The sequence below is a fragment of the Glycine soja genome, chromosome 6 (genome assembly GCF_004193775.1).
Source record: "Glycine soja cultivar W05 chromosome 6, ASM419377v2, whole genome shotgun sequence".
NCBI classification, from domain to species: domain Eukaryota; kingdom Viridiplantae; phylum Streptophyta; class Magnoliopsida; order Fabales; family Fabaceae; genus Glycine; species Glycine soja.
The window spans coordinates 36,398,879-36,423,713 of record NC_041007.1 but is presented as its reverse complement, the minus strand read 5'-3'; the positions used below and the strand labels follow the sequence as shown (position 1 = coordinate 36,423,713).

The 24,835-nt window shown below is 33.2% G+C and overlaps 1 protein-coding gene and 1 long non-coding RNA gene across 3 annotated transcripts; one reads left to right on the top strand and one right to left on the bottom strand.

The window, feature by feature from the left end:
- Positions 1 to 19,711: 19,711 nt before the first annotated feature.
- Positions 19,712 to 20,453, top strand: LOC114416863. Of its 2 annotated transcripts, XR_003667608.1 has the most exons (4): positions 19,712 to 19,796; positions 19,938 to 20,073; positions 20,168 to 20,236; positions 20,346 to 20,453. It is a non-coding gene; the product is annotated as an uncharacterized LOC114416863 (long non-coding RNA). The 2 variants fall into 2 exon arrangements; XR_003667607.1 differs by having other exon boundaries at positions 20,168 to 20,453.
- A 2,532-nt stretch (positions 20,454 to 22,985) lies between these two features.
- On the bottom strand, positions 22,986 to 24,130 carry LOC114416170 (ankyrin repeat-containing protein BDA1-like). Its single transcript, XM_028381040.1, has 2 exons — positions 23,585 to 24,130; positions 22,986 to 23,156 (listed from the first exon to the last, which is right to left on the bottom strand). Exons 1-2 carry the CDS (start codon positions 24,128 to 24,130, stop codon positions 22,986 to 22,988), a joined length of 717 nt encoding a protein of 238 aa, XP_028236841.1.
- Between the last annotated feature and the right edge of the window lie 705 nt (positions 24,131 to 24,835).

Below are 24,835 nucleotides of genomic sequence, written 5' to 3'. Positions count from 1 at the left end.
GCCCTTAGGGTGACCCCGTTGTTTTGCATTGTACTTTTGTCGTCTTGTGCTTTTGTGTAAAAGGAATACTTGTTTATGTCGTATCCTTGCCAAGTTATAACATTTCTTTTAGGCCCATGAGCTAGCTTTCTTAATGTTTCAGAAGCATTTTCGTCAGCAAAGATTGTATCTTTAAACCAATCAGAGAAAGTCTTGTTATGATTTTTCAAGACCCAGTTCTTTGACATTTTTGGATTACTTTGTTTGACTAAATGTTCATGCTGAACTATGTATGGCAAAACTTCATTACTGTTATTCAATACATACAAGTGAGCTTGCAACAAATCTTCTACACTTGGAGTGATAACATGCAGTCCTCTTAATTTTTGAAGAGTATCCTTGTGGTACTTTAATATTTGAAGAGTATCCTTGTGGTACTTTAACCTGGCGCAGACACTGGCACAAACTGATCTTCTCCTTTCTGGATAAAGTATGACAAGCTGGAGGCAAGTATATTTTTTTACCATCAGACCATGGATGCAACTGCGATCGTATGCCCATGTCAGCTAGATCTTGACGGGTATTTAGACCATCTTTCGTCTTGCCCTGAATGTTAAGGAGTGTCCCAATGACACTGTCACATACATTTTTCTCTACATGCATAACATCAATACAATGTCTAACATCTAGATCAGACCAGTACGGAAGATCAAAGAAAATGGACCTTTTCTTCCATATGCAACTCTTACTTTTATCCTTCTTTTGGGTCTTTCCAAATACAGTATTAAGGCGTTCAACCCGCTGGAAGACCTGCTCACCAGTTAACGGTGTCCGCGCAGTTTCGTGCTCTTGACTTCCATTAAAAGCTTTTTTCAATCTTCTGTAAGGGTGATGAGCTTTTAGAAAATGGCGATGTCTAGTGTACACTGTTTTTCTACCATGTTTCAGTTGTATGTAGCTTGTGTCTTCTTCACAGATGGGGCATACAAGATGACCCTTAACACTGTAACCACTGAGATTCCCATATGCTGGAAAGTCATTAATGGTACAAAATAGCATTGCACGCATTTGAAAAGTCTCCTTGCGAAACCCATCAAACACTAAAACCCCCTCATCCCACAACTTTCTCAGGTCTTCAATCAACGGACTTAGATAAACATCAATGTCATTTCCTGGTTGTCTTGGGCCTGATATCATCATAGACAACATCATGTATTTTCGCTTCATGCACAACCAAGGTGGAAAATTGTAAATTACTAGTAGAACTGGCCATGAACTGTGTTGAGTGCTTAAATTGCCATATGGATTCATTCCATCACTGGCTAGTCCAAGTCTAAGATTTCTTGCCTCTTTGCCGAAATTCGGATACAAACTATCAATCTTCCTCCACTGGGAGCAATCAGCTGGATGACGGACCATTCCATCATATTTTCTCCCATTTGCATGCCAGGTAAGATCTTTTGCGTCGTCCTCATTAGCAAATAAACGCTTAAACCTTGGAATGATGGGAAGATACCACAACACCTTTGCTGGAGGGCCCTTCTTTGAGTTTTCATCAGAATTGCAGTCCTTATCATCCTTCACCTTGTACCGTGACGCCCTACACCTAGGGTATTTTGACATTTCTTCAAATTCATGTCTGTACAGTATGCAATCATTAGGGCAAGCATGAATCTTCTGATACTTCATACCCATCGGACACAATATCTTCTTTGTCTGATAGTAGCTTTTAGGCAATGTGTTATCCTGTGGAAGCAGATCGTGCACTATTTGAAGCAATGAAGTAAAGCTTTTATCACTCCATCCATATCTGGCCTTGACATTAACCAGACTTAACACCGCCGACAATAGCGTCAAGGAATTGTTGCACCCCGGATACAAAGGCTTCTTTGAGTCACCCTGCAATCTTTCATACACAGGGGCATGTGCTTGCTGGAAAGACTCTTGTCCAAGGTCACGAATCATATCCTCCAAGCGATCTCCCATTTCTACATCAAACGGTTTGGATTGTTGCCCACTCTGCATGTCTGTCATTTCACCATGCCATATCCACGTCGTATAATTTCTCTTAATTCCATCACACAACAGATGCTCTCGTATGTCATCCAGTATTTGTCGTCTTCCATTCAAACAATTGATGCAAGGACAATAATATTTTCCATCTTCATCTGGTTGACCTCTTTGTGAAGCAAATTGTAAGAATTGCTCGACGCCTTCCTCATATTCTGGGCTGATGCAACTTTCATTCATCCAACTTCGATCCATCTAAGTAATAACTCGGTCATACTCTCAAAGTTATTCGATGCATGAAAATCTCACTTTTTTATTAAAGGTGTGACCCTATCCCATTCAGGAAGACCGTCTTTTATGGTAGCTTCATACATCAGGGTTAATTCTATTTTGTTAAATTTGACAAAATTTTGGCAGCATTTCGCATTGGTCTCCAAGTACACGACATGAAATCGGTGAAATTAACTTCCCGATAATCAAGTATGCACTCAGAGAACAACTAGAAATGCATTACCGAAATTTCATCAAATTAAACAAAATAATTTTAACCTTAACACATGAATCTACTATAAAAATATCAGTCTCCCCAAACTGTCCAAACGGACAATTCAAGATTGAATACAATGATTAATGCAAACTGTCCGCAAGAATCATTGCATCCAATCTCAAACGGGAATCTAAGGTTCACTCATCATGAACACAATTTGTATAGCATATATCAATTGTCATTAATGGCAGTGAACACGTAATAAAAATATTCATTGGTAACAAACATTTGTACCTGTGATGATGAGCAGCACGATCCAAAATGAAAGCAAGAATCAAAGAAATAATTGAATGAACACTTACATAAGACAATCTTGCGTATGATAAAAAAAATAGTAAGATTAAGTATAATAAGCGCTCAGAAGATATGAGAACAATTTATTCTAAATTATATTAAATTTATTCTAGAAAAGAGAGTTCTTAAATTTATCACAATTTGACTCGAGATTCTGAAATTCGCATAACATGGGATATCGTGTTCATTTTGTACTTAATTTTGTTTTTGTTACTCGCAAGTGTCTTATGTTGGGTCAGTGGAAGGATTTCCAGTCTTGGACTGCTCTTCAGAAGTATCATGTATTACACTCATATTTACTTAGTTCTTACTATTAGTTTGTGGTTCAGACTTAATGAATTCTCTTTCATTGGAAGGGAGTCATAAAAAGATATTGGATACCAAGAACTATCTTTGAACTCTTAATTGCATAAAATTAAAAGAATTGTTCTCATCAGAGAAATGTGCTTTACTGTAGACATGTACTGACATTTGTTAAATACTGAAGTGCATATGGCCATGCTGGGTTTTCAAGTGGTATCTTGGGGTGAAAGTTATTGATTGTGTATGGCTCTATTTATTGTGACATTTTCATGAATAATGACGTGAAATTAAAATCATCATATCTTATTCTAATGGAACTTTAAGGCTGATGTGACGTGAACTTCAAATCGATCTACTCATGAATTAATTTTTTTTGTGATGTTTAAGTGCCTGAAGCAAATATAAATGTGCTTGTTTCTTGGTAAATGTTTTGTAATTTGTAAATGTGTAAAATTTATTATGAGCTTGAACCTTTTGATATTCGAAGGGTAACATGGTGTGAATCAACACGTGCCCCCAACATGCAGGGGTGTTGCGGAACAAAATGGTGAGGGATCACTTTTGTAGGTTCAGTGTGAGACATAAAAGGAAGTGCAAACATACAATATTGGTTGCTCTTTAAACATGTCGATTTTATATCCTAGCTAGTAGAGCACCTAACTATTTTACCATTCAAAACAAAGTATCCAAACATGGAATGAGGAAGCATTGGAAACATGTACCAGCCCCTGAAATAACGCACTCAGTTTAACTCTTCATTAAATAAACTCAAAATGCCAAAATGATCACCAAATACAATAGGATTTATACCAAAATCAGATAATAATACCAGAAATCTAGTTCTATAAGTTATAAACTAAGTTCTTTGTTAAACTAAAATACCATAAATATATATATATATATATATATATATATATATATATTCATTAATGTGCGTGAAAAAAAATCAAGCTAGTAATTTGGTGTGAATTAGAAGGAATACCTGGATTCCGTTTCAGTATAGCTGCATGGAGTGGAGAGTTTCCAAAGCACAGTGGAAGCTAGCTTCTCAACAGATAGCCTGTTTAACCAAGTATGATTAATTAATTAATTACTTAATCAATTTCTGTTCGTTGGAATAACTATAAAAAATAAAATAAAAAATTGTTACAGCAATCGTGAGCCACGATCAAAGGCCAACCAAGTCCTTGTATATTTTCAAGCAATCTGATTTATAAATTAGAAATCCAAAATAAGAATAAAATTAGTTTTATAAATTATAAAATGTAAATTTAAAACTCATAGACACAATAAAGAAATAATAAAATTTATTTTTAGAAATTATTTTTTTTATAGATAAATAAAAAAGACACGTATTTTAAAATTACTAAAATTAGTCACAACAATATCTTAATAAATAAATAAAAAAGACAAATAGGACATAGTAAGTAAAATACGAATCAAATACACGTATTTGAAAATATAGAAAAAGAAAAAAGAAAGAGAAAGCAATATTTGTAGGCTTCCTCAATAAGTGCCTTCCACACCACGAATAAGTAAATAAAACTCCTAAAAATAATTCATATAAAAACACAGTAAAATCATCACAACCCAAAAATTATTATAAATTTATTATTGCTCCCCAGTACTGCAGCATTAGTGTCATACAAAACTTAATTGGATAATGTTTTGCAATTGGTCCATGTGTTCCAAACATCAGATAAACCAGAACAATTGGTTATTCCATCCTATCAGGCCTTACTAGGTGTGCCAAGCAAGGCCTAAAGCCTGAAGGTATAGCTTATTTGTAAGTGACAAGTTAGACCCTAACACCTGCAACTTCTGTAACATTAGAGCAGGTCTCATACATTTTCCCCATAAACAACTAATTCCTAATTTGATATTAGACAAATTGCACTTCAATAAGAATATTATATTAGAGGGTGACCATGTATAACAAGATAATCCTAATCCTATGCCTATATTGTGACAATGAAAGTTACGCAAACAGAAAATTACGCAAACTGAAACAACAGGAATTGAAAATTATGCAAACAGAAAATTACTATGATCAATTTTATTTACCCGTCACTCACAAAATTCGAGCTGCTTCCAACACAAAATCAATATAAGAATGGTAGAAAAATGAAACTGCACAGCAAAACAAGGAAGAGATAAAACCGCTATTATTGTTATGATTATTATGTCTTAAAGTCGAACAGGTAGTTAAGTTGGAAATGGAACGCATTTCACTTACCTAGGTTTCACCAAGTTTCAAGGAAGCACCATTTTTGTGGTGGCGAGAGCATGAGAGAGAGACTGCGAGTGCGAGGGTGCGAGGTGCGAGGTCATGGTGGAGTGCGAGGAGAGGAGAATTAGGGATTTAGGTATCTGTTGTGATTGCGTGAAAAGATTTGGGGTTTTAGTTTTGCTAAAACATCAATTTTACTAAATCACAGGTTATTTTATTTTTTTTAAGTAATAAAGGATTTTTTTTTGACAAAATATATAAGGATCCTTTAATTTAATATGAATGTTTCTATAATTATTCAATCAAGCATGGGGAAATGATTCAATCGAGGATACACGACAGTGCTATATATTTTATCACATAAATGATCCATAAAATGCCTTTTTTTTATTTGTGGGGATTTTTTTATGCATTTGAAACTATATGTTTATTTCTGAAAGTTTTGGGGAAAAATATTGTCCTTGGTATATGTTACTTTAAGTAATAAAAGTTATATATTTAAATTTTATTATTCGACATATACTTTATATGATTTTTTTTTCTAAATAATAATAAGAAACATAAATATTTTCGTATATTAAATGTTATAATAATATTTTAAAAAAATTATAAAAAATGAAAAGTCATACATGTAATTAAAGTCCAACAATGAATATATCATTTATCATATTATTTAAGTTGATTATATATTATTTTAATAAATATAATATTTCATATTTTCTTTTTGAAGTATTTTCTTTGGGTAACGTTTTATTTAGTGAACTTGACATATATTTCATATTTGTTAGTAACCCTGCACCTCACACAAGCCACGTCCATGACGCAGTGAACCTTTCTTGACTTGAGTCTTCCTCCTCTCATAATCCACGTCGCATTCGAACAGTCCAAATTTCTATCCAATAATCAAATACCACCAACCATCTCGTGATGTCTCCCTGAACCAGTCTGCCGTGACTATTTACCATAATAACGTTGCTGTAATAATAACCTACTCTTCATTATTAAGAATAACACCAAACAAACACATAACAATTGATAATTGACAGGAGTAATAATCACAATACAATAGTGGCCACTCCTTCCCAACCCAAACAAACAAAACAGACCCATTCCGTGACACCATTTCTCGGTTGACGGCTACGAGACAAAAATCACAGCCACTAGAATCACCACATACTCCACGTAACAACACCAAATATTAGTCACAACAATATCTTAATAAATAAATAAATAAGACAAATAGGACATAGTAAGTAAAATACGAATCAAATACACATATTTGAAAATATAGAAAAAGAAAAAAGAAAGAGAAAGCAATATTTGTAGGCTTCCTCAATAAGTGCCTTCCACACCACAGATCTTACAGCGTGTATGTATGTGTGAGCTGTGCTTAGACGCTCCTCTATTTAAGCAATATTTCTCGACACTGTCTTCCTCGACGCATCACATAAGTCATAAGGCAATGCGTTTTCAAGTGTATTCGAAATAAGTCTTGACATACTATTTTAGTTAATTTTTAAATTTTTCTTTCATCAGCTAAAAAAATATTTTAAAACATTTACTTTTTACTTTTTTAATTTAATTACTCTTTTAAAAATTCATCACTATTTAAATATAATTCTTTTTCTTTGTTTCTTCTTTCCTAAATGATTTTTTTATTAAATTTATTAACAAAAAATTCACATAATTAACAAATGTGGTTCAAAATAATAAAAAAATGAAAAATGTAATAAAAATAAATTACATGTGGATTATAATTAACTCTAAATTTAAAGACTTAAAACATAATTTTCGTGTCTCATGAAAATATTTTTATTTTTGTTCTGAAAATTTTGTTTAGAAATAATGAAAATATCATTTTTTTTAAATCCTACAAATATATGAGATAACTATAATTATTTAAATTAAACCACTGCAACATATATTTTCAATAAATCAAATTAATATATACAAATATTTTAATTTATTTTTAATTTAAAGATAATACGATAACATAAATATAGTAGGATTTCATAGAATTTTTAAACAATATTCTCCATTTACCTTTTTATGAAGATTTTTTTGAATTCATTTTTTAAATTTAGTTTAATTTTTAAATGTTTACCTTTTGAATTTATTATTGTTTATTAATTATTATTTTTTTAATTAAAATATAATTAATAACGCAATATATGTTTTTTAAAAAAATATATAAATAATTAAAAAAAAGTTTATATTAACATCGGTTTTTTCAAAAACCGATGTTAAGAATAATACTTTATTTACAAATATGCCACCGCGTTTAACTTAACATCGGTTTTGTCTAAAATCGATGTTAATAAACCGATGTTAAAACTGCTTTTTGTAGTAGTGATAATATATCCGTTAAAAAGTAAGATCCTCCTATGGTGTGTGTTAAAACCTGTTTTGAATTATCAAGCTTAACTATAACCTCACTAGGGTATATATACATGATGTTTTATGTTTCTACTGGGTATATATATAGGGGATACTTTTTTGGCTAGATACAACACATCTTTTGGTTTTATGGAGGACTTATCCTTTTTTGTTGATGAATCCCTTTGTACCTCTGGTACACTGATGTAAATATATAATTTTATTAATAAAACCTTTATTTTACTTTTAAAAAAAGAAACCTTGGTTCAAACTACCACCTTAGGTGAAAGAACCAAACAACAATATCAGCTCTGGTTTTTACATCAGGATTTGAACCGATATACTAATTTACCAATTTCACCAAGAAGTATATAAATTGATAAAGCCATTCAATTAAATAGCTAGCAAGAGAACAATGTTTAACAACAAAAAATAAATCAAAATGTAGTATCCAGGATCAAACATCCCAAAGCCTAAGCAATCAGGAATTAAAACCAATGGAATGATCATATGATTCAACCAAGCAAACAGTAATCATACCTTCATGTCAAGATGGTACAGTGCATTGTAGGAGTGGAGTTCTTAATGTCTATTCTTTAGTGTAATATATGAAAAGGTGTTGGATATAAACTGAAAATGCTCAAATAGATTGCGTCAAGAGAAAATCATTAAAAATATGTTTTAAGCATAAAATGAAATGCACCGTTTTATTATTTCATGTATATGAAATAATAACTCCCCCCCCCCCAGTCTTATAAAACTCGAGACCCTCCCCCTCCCCTCTCCAAATTCCCTTTTCATATTCAATAACCCACCCCCATCTCTCAAACCCTTCATTTTCTTTCCAATTTTTCATCTCTCAACCTTTCGCTCATCTTTCTCCCAAGCACGGAAAGGTGATTAGAGTAAAAGAGAACATCACTCATTTTCTTAAATTTTCTATTTGATCTCTTTAAGGTAAAATTTAATAACCCTTTATGTTAGATGAGTATTTTATAGCATAGTTTAGTTATGAATTGTGTGAAAAGGGTTAGAAAACTAAGTATCCCAGATCAAGTTCAGAATTTGCATGTTTTTTGTTCTTTTATTCCTTTCATATTCATTTTTGAGATAGTCCCATATTAGCTTTGTTGAACCAAAATTTTTTATTCTTGCAGTAATGGTGTTTGAAACTGCAGAGAATAAACAAGACTTGGCTTTGGCCTTGCTTGTCTTTCTTTCTTTGTGATATTTTGTCTGAGCAACGGTACGTTATAACAACCCAAAGCGTGATAGTTTTCACCATCAAACATGAATATGACAATATATAAACATTTTTTTTTGTTTTCATTCTTGATGGTTTTCAGTTTTCACACACCTCACATGTCCCTCTAGAAAAAAGGATTCGCGCCAATTTGTTGTTATATGGAAGGACAAAACAAGCAAACTGAGAATTAAAATATGGAAAGGCAGAAAATATAAGACTCAAGCACACATTACAAGCATGTCACTGCTCTTTAAATAAAGAGCTAAAACATAACTGAAATTATTCAACACATTATAGTGAATTAGTGCTATTAAAAATAAAACATAACAGAAAAACATTTCAATATACCATCAACTAAAGGCTATGGCCACTGACAATTAATTATATAGTAACTGTTGACGTGTAAATAGAAGTTAAGAAGTTATTGGTAGTTTCTTGTAAATAGGAGTTATGTGCAGTAGTTATATGGAGTAGTTTTAAATATATTGTAACTGCAGTAGTCTATATATTGTAACTTTGTAACTGCAGTAGTTGAATTTGAAGATTAAGAAAAAGAGCATTCTCTCTAAAACTTGTATGTCATTGTTTTTTTTTAACAATTGGTATCAGAGATCCATTGTAGGGGCCTGATATTGAGTGCATGTGAGGAAAACAGTGAGTGTATGAGGAAAACAATGAGTGTGAGTCAAGAAAGAAACTGCAGTTTTTCTTTCTTTCGAGTAGAACGAGTTGAGAAGAATAGCAGAAGGTGGGAGTAGCAGTTTCGTGCAGCCTGCAATTCCAAGGTTTAATGGTCATTATGACCATTGGGCAATGTTGATGGAGAATTTTCTCTACTCCAAAGAATATTGGGATCTCATTGAGAATGGGATATTGATGGTGGTAGATGGAATAGAGCCTACGGAGGCACAATGCAAATTGATCGAGGAGCAGAAGTTGAAGGACTTAAAGGTAAAGAATTACCTTTTCCAGGCAATAGATCATGAAGTCCTTGAAACAATCCTTAAGAGGGACACGGCAAAAAATATATGGGATTCAATGAAGCAAAAATTTCAAGGTTCAACCAGGGTCAAAAGGGCTCAACTGATGCAAGCTTTACGCAAAGATTTTGAGATTCTTCAAATGAAGGAAGAAGACACAGTGAATGCATATTTTTCTCGTACTTTAACCATAGCCAACAAAATGAAGGCTCATGGTGAAAGTATGAGTGAAACAATCACTACTGCAAAGATTTTGAGATCAATGATCTCAAAATTTGATTATGTGGTATGCTCAATTGAAGAATCCAACAACTTAGACATGATGACTATTGATGAGTTGCAAAGTAGTCTTCTTGTTCATGAGCAGAGGATGAGAAGTCATGGAGAAGAAGAGCAGGTTCTGAAGATCTCCCACGAAGACAAAGCAAGTAGAGGAAGAGGTAGAGGTAATGGTTCATTTAGAGGAGGTCGAGGAAGGGGAAGACAATCATTCAATAAAGCTGTTATTGAATGTTTCAAATGTCACAAGTTAGGACACTATCAATATGAATGTCCTGATTGGGAGAAAAATGCCAATTATGTTGAATTAGAGAAGGAAAAAGATGAAGAATTGTTATTAATGTCTTATGTTGAATTGGAGCAAGACAAAATGGAAAAAGTGTGGTTCCTTGACTCCGGTTGCAGCAATCATATGACTGGAAACAAGGAGTGGTTCTCAGAACTGGATGAAAGTTTTAGCCAAACTGTAAAACTTGGCAATAACACCAAAATGACTGTTGCGGGAAAAGGTATCATTCGTATGCAAGTGAATGGATTTACTCAGGAAATTTTTGGTGTCTATTATGTTCCTGAACTTAAGAATAATCTATTGAGCATAGGGCAACTTCAAGAAAAAGGCTTAACTATTTTGATTCAACATAGGAAGTGTAGGGTATATCATTCTGAGAAAGGATTAATTATGCAGTTAGATATGAGTGGAAATAGAATGTTTTCTTTGTTGGCTACCATGATACCAAAAGCTTCTTCGTGTTTCCAAATTGTATCAGAAAATGAATCTCATCTTTGGCATTGCCGGTTTGGTCACTTAGGCTATAACGGATTGAGGACACTTTTTGATAAGAAGATGGTAATTGGGTTGCCTTCGGTCAAGATTCCAAAGAAGATATGCATAGAATGTTTAACTGGAAAGCAACACAGAAACTCTATGCCTAAGAAGAATTTATGGAGAGCATCAAACAAGTTACAACTTGTGCATGCAAACATATGCGGGCCTATTAAACCAGAATCAAATAGCAACAAGAGGTACATCCTAAGTTTTATTGATGAATTCACTCGTAAAACTTGGATTTATTTCTTACATGAAAAATCAGAAGCTTTTTCCATGTTTAGAAATTTTAAAGCTCATGTTGAAAAGGAGATTGGTGCATATATTGCTTCTTTGAGGACAGATAGAGGTGGTGGATTTACCTCAAATGAGTTTGTAGAATTTTGCAAAAATCAAGGCATTAGTAGACAATTGACTACAGCCTATACTCCTCAACAAAACGGAGTTGTAGAGAGGAAAAATAGAACGATAATGAACATGGTGCATTCTATGTTAGCTGAGAAGCAGGTTCCTAAAATGTTTTGGCCCGAAGCTGTAAAATGGAGTGTGCATATCCTCAATAGATGTCCTACTATGGCTGTGTAGAACAAAACTCAAGAAGAGGCATGGAGCAATGTGAAGCCAATTGTTGATTATTTTTTAGTTTTTGAGTGTGTAGCTCATGCACATGTCCCATACCAGAAGAGAAGCAAATTAGATGAAAAAAGCAAGAAGTGTGTTTTCTTGGGAGTAAGTGATGAATCAAAGGCATACAGATTATATGATCCAGTTTCCAAGAAAATCATCATTAGCAAGGATGTGATTTTTCAAGAAGATGAATGCTAGAATTGGGGCAAAAGCAATGAAGAATGCAGATCAGATGTTTTAAAGTGGAACGATGATGGTGATGAGAATAACATGGAAGAAGGAATAGAAAACAATGAAGAAGAAGGTAACATTGAAGGAGAAGGCAGTGATGTTGATACAAGAAACTCAAGTGAAACTGGTGTTTCTTCTAGTCAATCAACTGAAAATGATTCACCAATTTTGAATGAAGGGAGGGTAAGAGGACCACCATCTTGGGCAATAGACTATGTAACAGGTGAAGATTCGTCAGATGAATTGGGATATGAGAAGAAATGTGAAGAAGGTAAAGTTTACAAGCTAAGAAAGGCATTGTATGGCTTGAAGCAAATACCAAGGGGGTGGTATAGCAAGATAGAGGCTTACTTTGTTCGAGAAGGCTTTGAAAGGTGTTTATGTGAACACACACTGTTCACAAAGTCGAAGGAAGTAGGTAAAATTTTAATAGTAAGTCTTTATGTTGATGATTTAATATATACTGGAAATGATAAAAGTATGTATGATGATTTTCAGAATTCCATGATGTTGGAATTTGACATGACTGATTTGGGGAGGATGAGATATTTTCTCGGGATTGAAGTAATACAAAGTTTAGATGGGATTTTTGTGTGTCAAAGAAAGTATGCTCATGAAATTCTAGGAAGGTTTGGAATGGATAAAAGTAATCCAGTGAAGAATCCTATTGTTCCAGGCACGAAATTGTCAAAGGATGAAGCAGGAACCAAAGTTGACGAAACTTTGTTCAAACAGGTAGTTGGCAGTCTAATGTACTTGACTGCAACTCGACCTGATTTGATGTATGGAGTGAGTCTTATTAGTAGATTCATGTCTTGCCCAACTGAATCTCATTGGCTTGCAGCAAAAAGAATATTAAGGTATTTGAAAGGTACAACTGAGCTTGGAATTTTCTACAAAAAGGATGGTCGCACAAATTTGGTGGCTTACACCGACAGTGATTTTGCTGGTGATTTGGATGATCGTAGGAGCACTTCTTACTTTGCATTCTTACTTGGTTCTGGAGTAGTTTCAGGGTCTTCTAAAAAACAACCTGTAGTGACATTGTCTACTACTGAGGCTGAGTACATAGCTACTGCGTTTTGTGCCTGTCAGTGTATTTGGTTGAGAAGAGTTTAGAGAAACTTGGTCATAAGGACGAAAATAGTACTTTGATTCAATGTGACAATAATTCTACTATACAGCTATCAAAGAATTATGTTTTTCATGGCAGAAGCAAACATATTGATATAAGGTTTCATTTTCTTAGAGATTTGACCAGAGACAAAATTGTGGAGTTGAGTTACTGTAACTCTCAAGAACAGGTTGCAGACATAATGACAAAACCTCTCAAGTTAGAACAATTCTTGAAATTACGGAGTATGTTGGAAATGGTTAATGTGTCAGTTATAAACTAAATGTTTGTTTTTCTTTTTGTTTTAAGGGAGGGAATGTTGACGTGTAAATAGAAGTTAATAGAATTTAAGAAGTTAGTGGTAGTTTCTTGTAAATAGGAGTTATGTGGAGTAGTTATATGGAGTAGTTTTAAATATATTGTAACTGCAGTAGTCTATATATTGTAACTTTGTAACTACAGTAGTTGAATTTGAAGATTAAGAAAAAGAGCATTCTCTCTAAAACTTGTATGTCATTGTTTTTTTTAACAGTAACATCCATAACTGAGTAACTAGGGCAGTTCCCAACACAAACACTTAAAAATACCTAGCAATGAATGCATCGATCACTACTATAAAGATAGCATTTTACGACAGGGTCTCTACGACGGTTGTGAAGGAACCGCCTTAGAAAGGTGTGCGGTGGCATTTTTTGTAATTATCATAAGAATTAGAGCATTTTACGACATTGTTCTAAGGTGGTTTTTATAAACCGCCTTAGAATGTTAAATATAATTAAAAACCCGCAACACCTGGTCCCTTCTTCTTTCGCGCTGAACAAAACCTTGTCTTCTTCTAACCCTAGTCATGCAGCACCTCTGTCTCTCTCAATCAACAAACCCTATTTTTTCTATCTCCATAGTCTCTTTGCCTGTCTCTCTCAATCAACGCCATTCCCTTTGTAGAAAACCTAGAAATTTCTACAAGCGATTCTACCCTTTCCATCAACAACGCTGATAAATCCAATAAGGCTCACAAAACTCGTCAATCTGGTGCCAAAACCAACAAGAAGAAGACTAAGAAGAAGCAGAATCCCGATGACGTCAGAGGTGAGGATCCGAGGAAGCAAAACCCTAAGCCATTCGCCTTTTCTTCCTCCAACAAAGCCAAGCGCTTGCAATCACACGCCATCGAGAAAGAGCAGAGCCGCCTCCACGCTCCCGTCATCGACTGCTCCTACGGCGAGGTTGCTCCTTACGTCGTCGTGGTGTAGGGCCCTCCTCAGGTGCATATTATTCTATTCTCTTTTCCTTCTCTCGAATTCAACTCAACACAACACAATTAGTTGCTAATCTTGCTCTGATTTCAGGTTGGGAAGTCACTATTTTGGTTAAGCATTACACGAAGCATTACGTGTCTCAAATCAAAGAAAAACATCAGGAAAGAAAATACATATATATTTATTAAATTACTCATGGGAATATTTAGTAGTTTCCCCAACCCTTTTTGTTGTGCAGCCTATATGTAGGCTATCAGCTTGACAAATATCATTTTGAATGAAAATCATAGTTCACATCATTTTTTACTGCCATAATTCATAATTAATTGTATGGAAAATTTAATTATCGTGTAATTTGGCTATAATGTGAACTTATAGATTAAGTTGTGTTCCGTGCTTAGTGATGTAATACAAGTTTGATAGGAATTGTTTCAGCCAAAGTTGGCTTGTCTTTGAACACTAATTAGTAACTGGAGAGCTTATTTGCTTTTCTCCTTCCAGCTGCCAACAACATATCTCTTTTTAAGTCCTACTTGGCATATTCTATATTGCAGGTCAATGATTATCATCATTTTTAATATTGTTAATTATGTCGAAGTTTCATGCACACCTTTGTTTTGTATGTCAATTTGTTAAACTACAAAAGATTTGATTGTATTCATTCATAATGGACACGAAAGTTCCTATATGTCACTACCCTATTGTTGATTATGATTTATTTTGAGATGTCATTTCTATAGTACTATGATATAATTGATTACAGCCATATGTTCTTTATCATTTTTACAGGTAAGGTGGGATGACATAGAAGCTGCTAGGCGCAATAGGGTTTCCCCATTGGAAATTGAGCCATCTGGTTCTGCTTCAAATTCCAGTAACTTGATGTCAGCTGGTTTGAAGTGGACCAGGATTGGAATGACTTTAGTGAAGCTGGAATTTCCCACTCCCGGTAAGTCACTAAGCCTGTGTTCTCTATATGCTTCATTAAATCCTATTCCTAAGTACTATAAAAAGTCGCATTAGCACAACGGCTTCCCTAGCTCACCAAAGAACCAAACCAAAGCATGCCATCATCCATGGCTTTCCTTTCACATCCTTATTTCTTTGCAGCTTTATCTGCACCTTTGACTCTTTTGGTGGTCCAAATTCTGTCCAGAAAACTGAACAAAAGGCATAATAGAAAGAAGTACCACCCTGTTGCTGCTGACACCATCTTCAATCAGATGCCGAACTTCAACAGGCTGCACCATTATATGACTGATCTTGCTGCCAAGCACAGGGCTTACAGGCTGCTCAACCTTTTCAGATATGAGGTTTACACCACTGAGCCAACTAATGTTGAGTATATACTCAAAACCAATTTTGAGAATTATGGAAAGGTAGGTACTTTAATCATAGCTAGATGAATTGTTATTGGTAAGTTGACTGTATTTTTTTAAGGATGAATAGATTATTATGCACATGAATAATTCTAAATTTTCCTACCAAATCTTTGTACTGATCTTCTTATTTATGGGTATCTTTAAATAAATTTCTCAATAAATAATTGTAGGTGCAGAAAAAAGGCGTAAAATATAATTAAACTTTTATCTTAAGTTAAAATTAGTTTATCTATAAAATACTTTACATAAGTTCTCTTATTGCTTGGGATAATGCTAAGAGGTACAATGAGGTGAATTTTAAATTTATTACATTTAGCTAGAAGTTTAGAATCCTGAAGGTAAGTGATAAGCATTATATTGAATTTCATTGTATATGTTCATGTTTCTATGAAGCTTGCTGGACCTGAAAGGGAGAGGCAACTATCAGATACAGATGTCCAATCAGCTGTGTGGGAGGTCTGTGGTGATTCTGGAGCTTTACAATTGCTTTTTGATCTTCTTCATGTGAAGTGAGTGTCAGGAATTAGGTAACCACAACTGCTGATAGGATCATGTTAATTATAATATGAAATGTTATTTGCCTTATTCCTAATCTGTATACTTGTGATTACAACTTGATTTCTGCAAATGATTTTTTTGAATCTCTTTTATATTCAATGCACCTTATACTAGTTATGAAACCAAATCAAGTTTAGAATCTTTAGATGCAGACCTTAGTTGCCTCAACAAGCTCGACTGGTATGCCACCTATTGTTTGATATCTTCACCTGTTGTTATATATATATATATATATAGCTAGTAGCAGTGTTGCTGTTCTTAATATTCCCAGGTTGTGGCAGGAATAATGTTCTTATTAATATTCTCATGCTTGGATCTGATTCGGATCTTCTTTCTTGATCTGGTTAGTCAAACAATTTATATGTACACTTGCTAATCATAATTTTATAATGAGTTTTTTATGCACCGATTGTAATCTTATGGTATGATTAGGAATATTTTTTTATCTTTATCTTTATAATAATAATAAAAGTAAATAAGTTTGAGAGGGAAAACTTATGTAATTAAATTATTCATATTTAGAGATTTTATTCTTTATTTGTTAATTCATAGAATTATATTAATATAGTAATTAAGGTAATCAAAATCATCTTATAATTTGAAATAATTTAATCAATTGTTAGTAACTCTGGTATATGTTTTAGTTAACGTTATTAAGATGGTTTTAAACTTTTTATATAAATATAGTAATTAAGGTAATTAGAATTAGTATATTTTCTAATTTGAAATAATTAAAGTCATTATTGGAATATGTTTTAACTAAGGTAATTAAGATTATTTTAAATTTCTTGTTATAATAAAATTATAGGGACATTTTATGCACTTGAGCAAGAAAATTTTAGAGAAACTTGTTATATTTTTAATTCATAGAATTATATAAATATAATAATTGAGGTAATTTGAATAATTATATATTCTGATTTGAAATAATGAAATTAATTATTATCCACACATATATATGTCTTAATTAAGATAATTTAGTTATAAAAAAATATTATTTCTTTTTAATTTCTTAATTAAATTATTTTGTTTCCTAGGAATAGACAATGTTGTCTCCATCATCTAAGATGTTTTCACCTTTCCATTATGCAGTAACCATTATATTTATCGGTACTAGCTAGGGTGTGCTCATATCAAACAAAGTCCCCAAGTGATTGGTACTTTTAATTCCAATTTCACTTTTTGGTTTCAATTTAACAGAGTTATGCTGTGTTTTTAACCTCTTCTGCTAGTAATGTAGTTCTAATTAGAATTATCTATTACCTCTACAGAGCCAATAATAATTGTCCTGCAGAACTACAATACATCATCTACAAATGTTTATGATTATGTTTCAATTTTATTGGAACTATCATTCAAATAGTATGTTTGAATGCTGAATTTTGACTCATGAATCCAAATTCCTTTGAATGACCATGATCTAGAACACTTACTAAATTTGCTGTCATTTTGAAAAGAACTTTATCATGTGGTTTCAATGCAGTTATGCTTGACATTTCCCTGCATCACTTCAACCAATTATTATAGCCAATACAGGGCCCCCTTAACCTTCAAATTTAATTAAATTTCCCCCTAGATAAAATTCTTAATAACAGGAAAGAGAACTAACTTTACACACCAGAAAGCCCAAAATGTATAAACTCATTTTAAGAAGCTTATCAAAATAAACTTAAATTAAGGATTTTCCCACCATAAATGCAGAAAAAAAGATGTTACATATAGGTGAACAATTAAACAAATTTATTTCAGTTTCAGTATGTGATAGGGAAAAATCTGTGAAAATAACAGACAGTGCCTAGACACACACAGATGCTGTTCAATCATTAATATCCCTCACTTAGTTATGTTGTAACTTGTAGTATGTTTGGAAGGTTACAGGCATGCATGTGGGTCTCTCAGTAAATTCAACAAACCAAGAAAGAACTCTTAAGTTGGTTCTCTTAGATTATGGATGTTATGTGGGAGACTTATCTATAAAGTTAGAAGGTGGTGCATCTTGGCTTTACCAATTGTAAGCAATCTTCTTCTTACCCACGTTTCTGAAAAATGGGTAATTTTCATATATTCTTTTTTTGATAATGATAATTATTCTTTTCTTATTGGTGTTTTTAAATTACCATGGTGAGTATTTGGTAAACAACTACTAAAACAAACCTATAATTTTAATTCTATTCTCTACTGCTTTGTTCTTTAGTCAAGTGTAACTTGAAACTCAGAGAGCCGAAAACAGCTGCTTCCATTAACTCTGTAACAATTTGTTTTATTGGGAATGCAGAGCTACAGTTTGTAGAATATGTAAACTTATTCTAAAAAGAGAAATAGTAGTCTTTTGCTTACTACGAATATGCTTATATTGGCAAAGTTAGTTGGATTGCATGTCTTCTTTGGCCTTTCTTTTTTTCACATTCCTGAAGTCTTTATCAATACTATGCCTTTAGAGTCAAGACAAAGTTTAGGGACATAATTTTGGGGAGCATAAAACTGTTTTAGATTTAATTACCTATTTAATAAGTAAATTTTTAGTCCCTGAAGTTTACATTTTAATTCCCCAATGGTTCCTACCATTAAAATTTTGGAAATTAAAATGTAAACTTCAAGGATTAAAAAAATCCACTAATTAAATTTTGGAATCGCCTTTGCAGATTAAATTTGGAATCGCCTTTGCTATATACCAAGTAGCAATAGGAATTTGGAATTAGTTATAGCCTTCACTATCCTATGCAAGCATAGATAGTCACGAACAAACCACTACTACCACTTGCAATTTATCATTGTTGAAAGGAGCTCGAGGAATATTTGCTTATAGCTCCTTAACACTTGCTCGCTCAAAAATGCTTTATTCTCACTTTGCTCTCTCATTTTCATCGCCTTATATGTCCTTTAGAATTGAATCCCAATGCAAATTGCAACGCGTTGTGATTTTCCACCATTCAATACTATTTTTTGGGAGTTTGTTTTTATATATTCTTAGTGTTATTATCAACTAATCACAAATCACAATAAATATATTGTAAGATACAACCACCTTTTTATATATGATAAATTTTAATAATAATAATTTAGGTTAATTATATTTTTAGTTCTTAAACTTTTTCATGTTTTGATTTTTAGTCTTTGAACAAAATTTTGATTGATCTTGATTCTTAAATTTTTGTTATATTAATATTTTTAATCCCTACCATTATATATGACGTGGTCATGATTTTATTTTTATTTACGTTTAGTAGGGACTAAAAGCTAAAAAAATGCTTGTTAACTTGTTTAAAAGATATTAAATCATTTGTAATGATTAAAAATCTATACATCTAATTATAATTCTCCTTCAATATAATGTCCCTTCTTTGATTCCACAAATTAAACCTACTTTCCATTCTTTCCACAAATTAAACCTACTTTCCAGGCTTTGTCGTTAAAATTATATATATTATGGCTTAATTGAAAAGCTTATATATAATACATACATTGGCACGCGTTAACATTACCACTTTCTTACTTACACCACAGCACTTCTGCTAACCTTTCGTCTTCAATTTCCCTTTGGATTTCATTCATTAGGTAATACACACAAATGACAAATCTCTCTATTTTTAATTTTAATAATACTTTTTTTATTCTTAATGAAATGAAATCAATTTATATTCTTATTCTAATTATTAATTATTTTGTGGGTTTTTGACGTGTGTGTAATTGATTCAGATGGATTCGAGTTGAGGACATCAAGAATTCGATTATTTGTTTAAGTTGTTGATGATTGGAGACTCTGGGGTTGGCAAGAGTAGTCTTCTTCTCAGTTTCACCTCCGATGCTTTTGAAGATCTCTCCCCCACTATCGGTCCGTTTTTTTATTTATTAATTACTATTGTTTTCTCCTCTGATTTGTATATTATAGCTATGTGTCTTATTTGATTTGATGATGCCTCCTGCAGGTGTTGATTTTAAGGTCAAATATGTGACGATGGGGGGTAAAAAGCTGAAGCTTGCAATTTGGGATACTGGTATTCACTTTGTTGTTATTCCTTTCATGATAACTTTGCTTATGGATACTGCTGAATGGTAGATATGGCTGGCATTCATGGAGGATTTTTACATTGTTATGGGTGGCAGCCAATACTATATGTGATTGATTATGCTTATGCTTTTTGATAATACAACTGGTCAAGAGAGATTCAGAACACTGACAAGTTCTTACTACAGAGGGGCACAAGGAATCATCATGGGCAAGTTTCTGTTCTCCATTTTTTGACTTTCCATCCTTCCCCAATTATACATTTATTGGATTAGGTGAAATGCCTTGAATGACAACCTGGACTAGAATGTATTCAATGGATAGAATACTATTTACTGTTCACAGGCACTGCTTATGGTGAATTCCTGTAAATTGAAATCTTTCCCATTTGTTTCAGTTAAAGAAAAGTAAGATGTAGATTATGCATCACCATAGTGGTCTTCTTTGACATTTTTACTTGCATTGAAATAAAACTTGGAATCAATACTCATTTACTTAAATTTGGATTTTAGCATTTTATTTAGGGACAATAAGCTATTTGGCTTTCTTAATATATTACCTTACTCAGCGGTAATCTAGTTTGTTCCGTTATATGCATTGAGCTAGTTAGTTCCTTGCTAAGAGGAGTTAACAGTAAAACTTTCCTATGTTAGGTTATGGAATTGCATGCTTATTCCATCCATCATTAAATTTTTTTCATTGCCTTGCTTAATCATAGTATGTGGTTACTTGCACCTTAATTCTTATCTTACCTCTAATTTGCTGACCTCTTCTGTGAAACATGTGGTGACCTGATGATTCTGATTCTTAGCATACTGTATCTATATCTACTCTAATCAAATCCAATTTTTATTGCTTTATTGTGAGAGTTGAATACCTTTCATGTTGCTTGGGAAAATTTTGATTTGAGAGTTGGTATGAATATTAGTGTGTAAATCCTGGAATCAGTTGGTTTGTTAGTGATTCTCTGTCATCTAGTTGATATGTGGTAATCCAAACTGGAATTTTCTCTCTTATTGGTTGGATTCACCACAAAATGGCTGCAATATCTGTATTAGGTGCAATGTGTTTAATGGTCTTTGGAAACCAGGAGGTGGCCCTTCCAAGTTAGTGTAGTGGTGAAATTTGACTTTGGATTAGCTGCTAATGTTGTTCCTCTAACTAATGCAGTTTATGATGTAACTCGGCGAGATACATTTACAAATCTTTTTGAAATATGGGCAAAGGAAATAGACCTTTATTCAACTAATCAAGATTACATCAAGATGCTTGTTGGAAACAAACTAGACAAGGTATCTTTGTTTAAGAAGTTTACAATCATATGCTCCCATTATATAGTGTAGGATGTGTTCATTCTTGAGTTGTTCAAAATCTATATAATTCCAGTGTAAGTTTTCTTCCTTGGGACCTTGTATTCCAAATCAATTCAAATATTTAGGAAATTTTTACACATAATATACTAGCAAATATCTTTCAACCAATTTATGTTTCATCTATAAAATATCTTTGAAGCAAATTTTGTTCTTTTCATTTTAGAGGTTTGATGCAAGGGTGGGGGTGACATCCTTTGCTGCTGTGTTATGTTTATTGGAGTTATGGTGGTTTATGATGGGTTGTTAATACTCGAGTTTTAATCAAAATATTCCTCCTTCCATCTGTTATGGAACTCCATTTTGGCTACCATGATTTTGTGACAATGTAGATTCATGTTACCCTTAAATTTGTCAAAGAATAGGATTGTGTTTACCATTACTTGTTGATGTTTTGCTGATGGTTGTTTTAAAGAAATTTCCATTGCTGATATGCAAAGAATTTGGAAAGTTCTTTTTGGCCACGTTGGCTTTCTGTTTTCTTTTTGGGGAAATTATAAATTTCGCAAAAATAAAAAAAAAATCATTATTCTACATCGGTTGAGTGATAAATGATGTAGAAACCCTTCAAATTCTACATCGGTTGACTTATAACCGATGTATAAACTTTGTCATTCCTACCCATTCTACATCGGTTCAGTAATAAACGATGTAGAAATCCTTCAAATTCTACATCGGTTGACTTATAACCAATGTAGAAACCTTGTCATTATTACCCATTCTACATCGGTTGACTAATAACTGATGTAGAAACTCTACCGTTCAACATCGGTTTCAACCTTAGAACCGATGTAGAAAGATCGCCCTTCAAAGGCGGTCCTCCAACCGATGTCGGTATTCAACGACACTGTGTTACCACCACGCGTCATAACCGATGTAGAAAGGCCATTAGAACCGATGTAGAAGACCTTTTTTTTAGTAGTGAATTTACCGAGTAGATTTTCTCCTCTTGTTCGCATTATTCTTTTTGGTAAAAGATAACTTTTTTTTCAGGTATCAGGAACTTCTATTTGATAGCTAACTATTGATCTTCCTTCCCCTAGTGCGGATGAAGTGATTATTCAAACAACGAGCTCATCATACCTACATAATCTGGTAACAACATACTAAAGGATATGACAAAAGAAATGAAAAACCAAATAACAAAGATTCCGGTAACTAGGGTGGGAGATATCACCAACATGGTGAAGAGGTAGCTTAACTGAAAGTAGAGTAATGTTGGTGGATATAGTACGTAGAAACCAGGTAAGATTCGTCTTTGGCATTAGACATAAAATTACGATAGTTGATTCCATAAAACAACTCATATATAGTCATCAACGAAAACAATGTAAACTCAATGCTTGACAAGATTGAGTTTCCTTCAATTCAAGTTGTAGATTTGAAATTTATGGATGAAGAAGAGGCCGCCACATGACTCATCACAGTATTGTTAGTCCCAACATGAGTCTGATAAAGTCCACCATGGGGACTCAGGGCTACTTGATAAGTGGCAGTTGCAATAAGAGTGGTAACTACCAAATATGCATTGCATTCCTCCTGTGTCATATACCGTCTCTTATGAAAACTACGAACCAAATGTGTTCTTGACTTGGTCGCTACCTGCTATGTCAAATGTTGTTTTGCCTTCCAAATTCTACTCTCTAAATCATAAGCGTTCCACCATTTTAGTATTCAGATTTATTGAACTTTTATTTGACTCTTTTACTCTTTTAACTTGTTTATTTATGAAATAAAAATGAAAATAACTAAATTGAATTTCAAAAATTAAAATGGGAATTTTATAAAGTTTAAACCCTATAATTTGCTCGGTAAATATCCATAATTTTTTATATCAAAAGATTTTAATTCTTTGAATTGCTACCAATGCATTATACCTATACCCTATTACTAACATTTTACTCATATCCAGATAATATATATATATATATATATATATATATATATATATATATTAAAAAGGATACTTTTATGCGATTGTAGAGTGCTGCAACGTGCAAAATAGAATTGCCTTTTTCATCCTTCCAGCTCAATGTCGTTGTTCTTATGAACTGTCGATCATCTTCTTTGGAATTCCTCACGAGCCACCGAAATAGGACTTTAAGAGCCCCATAGCGTCCATGTTTCGCTCCATGTTTCGCTGCAATAATATGCAGTGCAGTTTCACTTCTAGTATTCACATCTTCAATGGAATCTGGACAAACCTCTAGGAACTTGTCCAAAAGCTCAGTTTCTCCCATTCGACTTGCCAAATGCAGAGGAGGAGGAATGCCATCCTCAGCTACGTCTGTTCCAACTTTCAAATGCAAATAAGAAAGTTCATCATCAGCTTCTTCTTTTCGACTTGCTAAATGCAGAGGAGTGAAGTCGTCCCTCCCTTTCAGTTGAATGAGATCTTTGTTAATTTGTACAAGGCAAAGGGGCATTCTCTCTTGGTCGTGTTGTAAAGCAAGGTGGATGGGAGTGAAGCCTTTTGGATTTTGTTTCTGAGAAAGTGAAGGTTTCAGTGTCATGATCTCAGTAGTAAACTCCAAATGCCCAAGAGATACAACAACATGCAAAGGAGTCTCAACAAATGGGATTGAATCTATGGACTCCTAAACGTGTGGATCCTGCTGAATCACTTGTAGAGGCCGTCTATGTTATTCTCTTGGGCGGCAACTTTCAACACCTCAGAACTCATTATATGAGTGTAGCTTTGTGAAGAGTAGTTGTGTGTTGTGGACACACCTTGGTTACCAACCACAACAATATTTTTTTGAAGACTTTGTTTGAATCGGTTTGAGCTGTGACCTTATATATCGAGACGTAATGAGTTGATTGTTATTTAAAGAAAAGAAAAATGACATTTTTAATTGTTAGATATTAAGAAAATAATAATAGAGAAAAAGGATTATACACTCAAAGTTTTATACCATCATCCAATCATAACTCACTATATTATATGGTAAGTTGGTTGACTTTAATGATAATCAGTTTAAAAGTCATATATTGATAGCAAATAATTATTGAATGGCATTATAAAAGTATTTTAACCTATTGGTGTACGATAATGAAACTCATACCAAAATTTTTTATTCTACTTTGGAAAGAAGATGAGTCATTTAATTTTATGTTCAATCATTTTTTCCCACTACTAGAAAACATGGATTTAACGTCGACCAACTAGCATTAGTTCTAATGAAAATCGATGTTAACAAAAGCACAGAGACATTTTT